The sequence below is a fragment of the Antrostomus carolinensis genome, unplaced genomic scaffold (genome assembly GCF_000700745.2).
Source record: "Antrostomus carolinensis isolate BGI_N321 unplaced genomic scaffold, ASM70074v2 scaffold3772, whole genome shotgun sequence".
Taxonomy (NCBI): Eukaryota; Metazoa; Chordata; class Aves; order Caprimulgiformes; family Caprimulgidae; genus Antrostomus; species Antrostomus carolinensis.
Window position 1 is genome coordinate 43,334 of NW_010297396.1, and position 9,409 is coordinate 52,742.

General features: G+C 43.3%; 1 protein-coding gene across 1 annotated transcript; it reads right to left on the bottom strand.

Moving 5' to 3' along the window:
* Nucleotides 1-4,046: 4,046 nt before the first annotated feature.
* On the bottom strand, nucleotides 4,047-9,402 carry LOC104520400 (retinol dehydrogenase 12). Its single transcript, XM_010162086.2, has 6 exons — nucleotides 9,276-9,402; nucleotides 8,345-8,500; nucleotides 7,946-8,050; nucleotides 7,389-7,598; nucleotides 6,333-6,522; nucleotides 4,047-4,356 (listed from the first exon to the last, which is right to left on the bottom strand). The coding sequence occupies exons 3-6, from the start codon at nucleotides 8,007-8,009 to the stop codon at nucleotides 4,254-4,256; spliced, it is 567 nt and encodes a 188-aa protein (XP_010160388.2). The 5' UTR covers nucleotides 8,010-8,050; nucleotides 8,345-8,500; nucleotides 9,276-9,402; the 3' UTR covers nucleotides 4,047-4,253.
* Between the last annotated feature and the right edge of the window lie 7 nt (nucleotides 9,403-9,409).

Consider the following 9,409-nt stretch of genomic DNA (forward strand, 5'->3'; position numbering starts at 1 on the left):
GGGGGGGAGGGGGGGTGGGAGGCATTTTCAAACTGAACAAGCAAGAATTTAGGTGTATGGAAGAGAGCACTTCTGTTTCTGGTTTGGGTTTTTTTGTTGTGGGTTTTTTGGTTGATTTTTTTTTTTTTTTGAAAGGCACTGAACTTTGTTTTTTAATTTTAATCCAGAATACCTAAATAGAGAGGACAGAAAAATCTCATCAACTCAGTGTAGTTTAGAGTATAAAACTTTTTGTGATTATGGGTTTCCTGTAAACATTTTCAAGATTGAAGAGATCTTCTTTTACAGACTGAAACACAGAGATTTTTTTTTTTAAGCCTCCATACAGACCATTGCTACTCTTCTTTTGTTTTCTTTTTTTTTTTCTTCCCTGCCCCCACTAATACTATGTGCCCAGTTTCTTTAGTTCATTTGTAAAGAACTGATTCTTCATGGCAGGTTTCTGCTTACCAGTCACACTGTCTGATGTGTGCCATACATACGGCACTTGAGCTGTTACTAGATAGATGAAGTTACAAAGGGCATATCCTGTAAGGGGAGTACAAAGGGAAAATAAGCCTTTAAAATAATTGAAAAGTCACCTATCTTTCCTTGCGAATAAATTGTTGCAGTGCAGCTTTATCACTGAACAGTTGCCAGTAAACTTCCACAGTTTTTCATCAGGAATAGCAGAAAACACGGATAGAGCAAGCTGTGGTAAAATTCAACGGGTGGTCTGTATCCCTGTCACACAGGGACTTATTTGTTTCTTACCAGAATAATCTGTCCCTGTCAAGTACAACAGAACACCAGACTAAATTTTTATTAACTGGACATACTGTATAGACTGAATTTAGACAGGCTTTGCTCTGGAAGTGTTAGGTTAACTCAGTTTTATGAAACAGCAGTTATCTTTGTAATGGCTGTGCTCAGTGATGCTGAAAAAAGCAGCTGCTTCTCTGCAACCATGATTGGGATGTGAGAAATGGGCAGAAGAATGGTAGACAGTAGTAGGACCTTCAGAAAGAAACAGAACAAAACATGGATGGCACTGCACAAGACTTTGTCTTTGCTGTTTACATGTATTTCAGCACAAGAGGTAGGAAAACTATTTCTTTTTTGTTAAAAAGTTTAGTTGTGTACTTCGAAAGAAACAAGTTTTCTGGAGTGTAGTATCACTGTAAATAGTTTTAGTAAAGAAAATAATTAGGACTGTCAAATAAGAGTTTTGCACTATCCCCAAGCTCACTGTAGTGACAGAACAGACTTCCATGGTATTGGAAAGGACATGGGCCATCTCCTTTAGCATTTCATGAGCAGTGCCCCACTGACACAAACGCCTCTCTTGGAGGTGCTGTGCTGTGCTCACTAGAGCAGGGCCAGAAATGTCTCAGAGCGAAGCGGTCAGAAATGACCACATTTAGCTTTCAGAATCTCCTGACCACAGATTTGCTTTATCTCATTAGTGAGCAGTACTAATGAAAGCTGCTTTTGTTTTCTTGGCCAGACTGACCTAGCTTTCCATCAGATTACAGCCGTTAGACTAATCCTAAAACGTGACACTATCCATGTCTTTGATCATTTCCAAATTTCTAATTATGAGGAAAAGGTTTTACTGTTTGGGGGTACCCAGATCTGCACTGCGGTAACACCTACTTTTCTGCTTGAGTTCCTTCAGCTCTATAGAGCACAGAGAGCAGAGTTTGCCATGCAGACCAGTCAGTTCTGTACCCGCCTTTCTTCCTGACCTCTTTGCACTGTACCTGATGCACTTTATATAGTGTTTGTTGTAATTTGATTTTTCTTAGTCTGCAATCGTAGGGATCTTTCTCTTACCAGCAGAACTGGAATTTTGATCCTGACTAACTGCCTTGTGTCACAAATAGTGCAATTATCAAGGGGCTTTGAATTTTTGAGCATCAAAAAGGGATTGAGTACTGCCAGTTAAAAAGGACTTCTCTATTAATGACCAAGGTTTGTTTACAATGAAAAAAAGAGAATAAAGTATTATGACTATTAATGTATCTTCTGTTTGCTTTGTATCTCAGCATAGCTGGGGATCTCTTTCTAGATCTGTATTTTGCTTTTGGCTATGCTTAGCAGAGTAATTAGAAGGGGAAGAATTGTTCTGTCACACAAAATCTGTCTCTGCTACCGTGTCCCAAAATGTAGATCAGTTGGAATATCACATCTTTACAAGTCCTCCCAGTAGCTAGCTCAGCCTCATATGTGTACTCTCACAGATCAGTAATCCTCTTTAGAGAGCTCTGCAAGTTAATCTAACTCTCCCCTACAAGCCTCCCTTTTAGACAGTTAAATGAGCTTTAGCTCCCTCATTTTACAGATCAACCTAGAAGGAGGTATAAATGACTTCCCCAAGGTCACAAAGAGTGGATGTGTGCCTATGGAAATGTGTGGTCATATGTCTTAGGTTAAACCTACAATCAGACTTCTTTGAGAAGAGCACTGACCTGCAAGGGCAAAAACATTTCACCCTAGAAACGCTTTCTGCTTTTTTACAAATGGTTTCTGTTGCTCCTGAAAGCCCCTTTCAGTATTGGAGAATCACACAGAGAAAGTAAGCCAAGCCTGCAGTGCTAGGTGGCATTCCACTGCTATATTGTAGTTGTGGATTCAGCTTCATATTCAAGATGAAGCATAAGGAGGGAGGAAAAAAGGTAGAGTGACAGGGAGAAATGCAAAGGGACTTTAAAATGTCAACTAAACTGCAGATAACAGCAACACCAAGTAAACTGATTCAGATTTCCAAAAGAAGGTAGTCTCTTGTTGTAAAAGGGCAGTGGCTTTATTGAGTATTGCTCAGAGGTAACACAGGACTGATCTGCATAGATAGCATCCAGGTAGAAAGAATTAGTAAGAAAATTAGCATTTGTTTCCCAAAGCTGGCAGTTGGTCACAGTAGCACGCTCATATGCAAGTAAGTCCAAAAACTTCCACATTTTTTTTTCAGAAGCAGAAGATAATCCTTTGAGCTGTGGCACTTGTTTTTTAACTGCTTAACTCTTTCAGAAATAATCTCCGATTATGGATCGCACTCTAACAGTTTCCACCAGAGTAGCACTAGAGTTCCAAAGGGAATGGTCCTGTTACTACGTGGATCGACCCAGCTGCCTTTTGGAAGTGCAAGCTGTATGGTACTGCAAGGCCAGGCTGGCAGCCTTGGCCACCCAAGTCCAGTAACTGCTGGGCAGGCAAATCTAAGGACTTCTGTGCAAGTCTTGCTTTCCTGTCCTGTAGCTAACTTGACCATATCAAGATAGTCCTGACCTCTGATTCAGCTGTTTAGTTTTAGGTAGTTTGGTGCTACCTAAAAAGCTAAAGTCTCATCTGGAGATGTTTAATGTTTTTTAACATAGTTGAGGTGTTCTTTACTCATTCTGCTCTCTTTTCTGGGTTCTAAAGTCATTAAAAGTACAGCTGGGGGGTTTATTATGACAACTGTTTATACCATCTTTGCTCAGTGCTTCACAGGAGAGATGTTAATTTTTTTAAAGATAACTTGCCTACTACACACAATTGCAGCACTCCTGCAGCTTTTAACTTCCCAATCACCTGCACTGAGACCTGGGTTCTCAAAAGATATGTCAGCCCTCTGTTAACTTAATGCAATTAATACTGCAATTTGGGGCCAAGATACCTCAGTGGATAGTGTCCAGCTTCATACAGAGAATAGAGAGAAATATCATTTATTCCACTTAAAAATGGAATAGCTAATACCTATTGCTTGGCACAAAAAGGCCAGAACCTGTTTCTGTGTGCTTGAGAATATTTGCATTGCATGTAATTGCCAGAAGATCTAATATCCTAAAGTACTTTCAACTCTGCCAGGTCAAATAGTAGGAACTGAAAATAACTTCATAGGTCGTAAATTGAGAGTCCTACCTTTTTACTATCATTGTTAGGAAAAGAACTTTAAATAAAGGTAATTCTTTGTTACTTCATAATCTAAACCTAAGACTGCAACCTCCATTTCTATTCTAAAGCCGGAGAACAATAGCCTCTGGCTTTGTGTGAAATACCAAGCAAAGGTTGCTCCCTGCGTCAGTGCTCTACTTCTCCAGCTAGGAGCGGGGACTGGTTGCTTACAAATCTCAATCCTCGTGTGTAATATTCCAGAAATTCGCATTAGATTGTGTCTTTAGAGCCTTCATTAGGGCACCTGAAATATCAGAGTTCTAGTCTTGACATCTCTCTGCAGTGCTCTTTCCAGGAGACACATCACGGGGGTCTTGCACACTTGAGGTTTGCACTGCTCAGTCCCACTGGATGCCGAGGAGCTCACAGCTCACACTCCAGAGCTTCTTTGCTGTCTCATCATCCCGACCCCGTGGAGATACATATGCTGGCTGGCAATCACTGTAAGAGCAACATTTTTTTTTTTTTTAAAGTCAAAGATCTCCATCTGCATTATCACATTGAAATATCTGTATTAAGGGAGTTGCTTTCTATCATCTTAACTTCAAGACCAACTGAAGAAGGGTGGGAGACTATCCAGCAAATGAGCAAGGGTTGGTGCTAAGTCACCTTGAGAAAGCTTTCTTTCCAGCTGGCTAGGGAAGAGTCTCTCCCAATGGCACCAAGAACTGGCAGGCACGTCTAGTGCTATCTGCTATCTTAACTCTTAAAGAAAACTATACATATCCTTTACTATATACTCTTCAGTGTACATTCTCATTATTACCACTAAAAAGGTCTGCAAATGCTAACCAGGCTTCTTCAGGAACACCTTTTCTAGCAAACACTACAAAAAACCCACTGAAACAGCCCTTCATTCTAAACTCTTTATCCCATGCTATTCATCCAGCTATACAGCCATTGCATGAAAGGCAGAGCTGCCCCAAAAGAATTGTACTGTAAGAACCATGTATGGTTATCCATTTCTCCATTATCCTCTGAACTGTGGCTCCTTTCTCCTCAGCTCCTGCAGTCAGACAGCGCTCTGTCTGGAACAGAGATCATGTGTTCTCATCTGTAATGCTAGATGCTGCAATAACGTGGGAGTTTAAGAGAACAGAGAAATGGCACCTCGTAAGATTTCTGTCCAGCCTAGTGTATTCAGAGCTCCAAGTGCACAGTCTAATGTTTTTTAAATGACTCTGGTGGACTCCACCTGTCTTGCTGTGGCATGCAGATTCCTTTCTTAATGCCTATACTTGTGCTTTATATTCTGTTGCCTGGAAGGTGAAAAACATTTTAGGCTAGTTCAGTGTAAATTGTGAATTACTGCTGAAGCTATTCATTTCCCACCCACTCCAAAACTCCTTTCTTTTACGAGTTTAAAATCCACTAAAGCTTTCTGTACTGTAGCACATAAATGCTCCATTTATATCCTGGGACAGTCAGTCGTCCAGGGAAGATTAAGACATCTATTTATATATTCAAGTCTGATTAAGATGGTACAAACTCCCAAGTGACAATTGGACAAAGTCATTACAGAGACTAATCCAGTCACGGATCACAAGAAGAAGGCTCTGCAGAGGCTCCACCGCTATCCATGTTGGATATGAGACAAGGATGACGAATTTTCATGTTTGTTACTCGAAAAACAGTATTGTTACACTGCTCTGTGCCTGCTGTGAAGCTGACAGACACATCTGCATGAACCTGTTCAAATGGCTGTCTTCAAAACTAGGCTGATGGTAACTTGGAACTGCTCTGGGCTCTAGTTTTGGTGAAGGGAAATGTAATGACTATGTGTGGTCTTGGAGTAAGTCAAAGAAGGTAAGAAACAACACGGTTTGTAGTGGGAGCTAGACAAGACAGTTGGCAGGACAGAGCAATAAGCATCCCAAGAAGAATCCCTCCCAGCTGGTGGGTCTGTCACACTGGAGAATCAAGTTATTTTGTCACATGCCAGTCCTGAAAATCTCACCTCTGACCTCTGCAGCACCATCAGCCCTCCTAGCTCCCTGGGAGCACAGGCTCCTTCTGCTCCAGTGGAGTAAAACTACAAAGAGAACCAAAGTGATCTTCCCAGGGTTGACTCGTGTGACCTCATTAAAACTAACATGAACAGCTCTACTGAGAAGTGATTTGCCCATGTCTCAGGCAGATCAGGATTAGAGCTCTAAGCATGTGACAGGCATTCGTGCACTTTGAGTACAGTGATACTCCTGGCACTAAAGGACCTGCTCTCATGTGAAGTGCTGCACAGGTCAAGGATGTCTTCTAGCACAATATCCACTGCAACAGACCTGGAAGGGGTAATGCTCTAGGATTTGTTACCCGCAATCTTATCAGCCAGCCTCTTACCCAGTCCCTTCTTAATGAAGAATGACAGTAAGTCCCATTTTCCCCAGCCAACAAGGTTGCCTCCATCAGCTTGCACCCACCTGAAATACTGTCCTGTCACAGAGTCCAGCTCTTCTGCTACTGCACAGTAGATACTGGTCTGAGCTCCTTCCCAAGGAGTCTTCAGGAAGAATGAGAATATCTTCCACAGCCACGTCATTACAAATGAGTGCCGGACCAGCTCAGAATGGACAGAACCAGGATGGAGAGCATTTGCTGTGACTTTAGTACCTGTGGCAAAAGAAAGTAGTCCAGGACAAATCTGTATGCCTCAAACTGCCTTTAAAAAAAAAAAAAAAAAAGAAAAAAAAGGGCAATACACTCCTCAATTCCACATGCAGATATTCTACAATAAAAGAGGAGTCCAGGCATGGATACAGGGAGAGTCAGTGAACTCCTCTGTAGTTACTGCTTGCTGGAGCATTCCCCGCTCCCTTCCAAACACTGCAGTCACTACATGCCTTCTGCAAAACAGTGTGCAGAAGGGCCTGGGTGCTAAGTCTGCAGCAGTTTCCATCAGGCTTGTGAGAACACCAGCTTCTTTTTTGTTACTGTAATACTAATTTCCTAGAGAAGATACTGATGATGTTTTAGTAAAATAAATATGACTTAAGTTTACGAAAAGGACTGAATGAGATGGCTGTGACAGATGTTGTGACTTAAGAGGTACTGTCTTGTCCAATGCTTCTGTTCTACAGGTCATCAACATTTAAGGCAGCTGAGCATGCACTAGCTTTTCTATTGGAGACAGCAGCTGTAGTTCAGCTCCTTCTGCTTTTTCAGCTTCCACCAGCGTTCCACAATTATCTATGTGGATGTAGATAGTTTTTGACAAGCACCAAAGGAAATGAAGTACATTCAACTGTGCCAAGCTACTAAACTCCTCTGCCCTGTTGTTACAAAGACAATTAGTGTTTTAAGTGTCCTGGTTCCACAGACAGGAAATATTTTCTTCCTGAAAAGAGCTGTCAGCGACCCTTGCCTCAAACCATTTCACTTCTGCATAGCCAGTTTCCAGACCTTTCTTCAATCCCCCTCCTCATCCATGGTGCTCAAAAGCCAAGCAGAGAAACGCTCTGCTTTCCTCTGGGACTTGCCTTGCAGCCGTCTCGCCAGCTCCCGGGTGAAGAGCACATTGGCCAATTTGCTGTGACAGTAGGCAAGGCCGCGATTGTAGCTCTTCTCACCATGGAGATCATGGAAGCGGATTCGGCCGATGTGGTGAGCCAGCGAGGATACATTCACTATGCGGGCTGGGGCAGACTGCTTCAGACGCTCCAGCAGGAGGAAGGTCAAGAGAAAATGACCTAGAAATGAGAGACATGTCATCCTTTTCTGAAGGTTCCCCTGCTGGAATTTCGAAGTACTTAAAACATACTACTGACTAACTACATCTTACTGCCATGCTCATTTCAAGTCCAGGGAAAAGAAGACTCCCCCCCAGCCGAATAAACAGCTAAACTTTTCTGGGGTCATTCTGCTCATCAGCTTCAAAGAGCTGGAGCTGTCATACACTGTATTGCATCTCCAGAACTCTAACTCTGGCCTTCCACCCTTCCCCAGGAAGGAAGGATAAGGAAGAAAAATCTGAAAGGACTTTTCTCTGGCATTTTGCCACAGATATTGAATGCAAACATGATTCTACTGGCCTTACCAAGATGATTGACTCCCAGGTGCATCTCAAAGCCATCAGCTGTCTTGGAGTAAGGGCATAACATTACCCCAGCATTATTAATGAGAATATGGAGTTTCTTCTCCTCTGCAAGAAACAGCAGACATCCTTAAACAGTGAAACAGAGACCAAAGACAGACAAGAAGGTGTCGCAAGTCATGCAAAAAAACCAATGCCTGTCTGAGTTTCAGCCGCATCACCGCAATAAAATAAGTGTCCTGCCACAAACTAGCTCATGGCCTCTGACAAGCCCCTGCTGTGATCCACAGTACCCAACACAGTACAGGGATATGTGGGTCAGGGATGTGGCATTTGCAAGAAGAGCACGCAGCAGTCCGTGGTAAAATATTCTCACTGAAAAGAAGGATCTAGAGACTGTACCTGATAGAAATTTCTCAGCAAACTCCCGGATGGACTTCGTATCAGCCAAGTCCAGTTTCTTCACAATGACTTGCTGGTTCCCTGTCTCAGCTCGGATTTCACTGGCTGCAGCTTCTGCCTTCACTATGTCTCTGCAAGCGACAATCACCCTTGCACCTAAAAGGGGGAAAAAAGCAGGAGCAGAAGCTGGGATCCCTGGAGCACACTGGATGATCAAGGCTATGACAAGCAGGCTGGCTACACACAGCGCTTGCAAACAAAGTGTTTCTTTAGGGAACTGGCATCAGTCAGAGGAGCAGCTGGGGGGACAATGCTGTTCGCTCCGATCCAGCCCAAAGCTGTTTTCAGAGCAGGCAAATGCACATCTGAAGGGCCTCTGTCCAGGTTCTCCCAGGTCGGGAGTGTGTACCACAACACTGGTGTGACAGGGTTATATCTCCTCCTATAATGGGAACGCCAAGCTGGGAGCATGTGAAAATACTTGGATTCCAGCCAGAGTAATTTCTAAATGGATTGTCAACAGGTAGTTTAATCTCCTTACCAGTCACCCAAAAAGCATTTAAACCAAATTAACTTGAAACATGAATAACTAAAGCACACACCAGTGGACCTACGGCATTTCCCAGCTTCACACCAGGATGAAGCGATACCAGGAACTTCCCCAGTCCTCTCGAAACAGCTGCAGTGCAGAGCGTTTTCATGTCACAAGGCACATGGAGTGTGCCTTTATGGAGTTCAACAAATGAAACCAGTTGAGGAACAGGGGACTTGCACCTCAGTGGTTACAGCCTCTGGAGGAGCAACACTTGGGCTCATCTGAAATAACTTTGGAATCTAATTCACTTCAACGTAAGCATAAAATTGTCCCTTAGATCCAAAAGGGAGTACTGGCCCAGACCCTCGGCCGCGGGGGCTGCCCGAGGTGACTTGCCTCTTCGCGCGAGGTCTCTGGCCGTCTCCTTCCCGATGCCCGTGTTGGCTCCCGTGATGACCACCACCTTCCCCTCCAGCTGGGCTGTTGACTTACAGTGTCCTCCAGCGACATACCTCCTGCAAGAGAGGGGG

Bases quoted from the DNA above. Each gene is read 5' to 3' on its own strand.
- LOC104520400 (XM_010162086.2), bottom strand. From the start codon at position 8,009: ATGTTATGCCCTTACTCCAAGACAGCTGATGGCTTTGAGATGCACCTG. The intron at 7,599-7,945 runs GTAAGGCCAGTA...TCTCATTTCTAG, and splicing joins CCTGGGAGTCAATCATCTTG to GTCATTTTCTCTTGACCTTC. The intron at 6,523-7,388 runs GCAAGTCCCAGA...CTTTTGCCACAG, and splicing joins GCTGGCGAGACGGCTGCAAG to GTACTAAAGTCACAGCAAAT.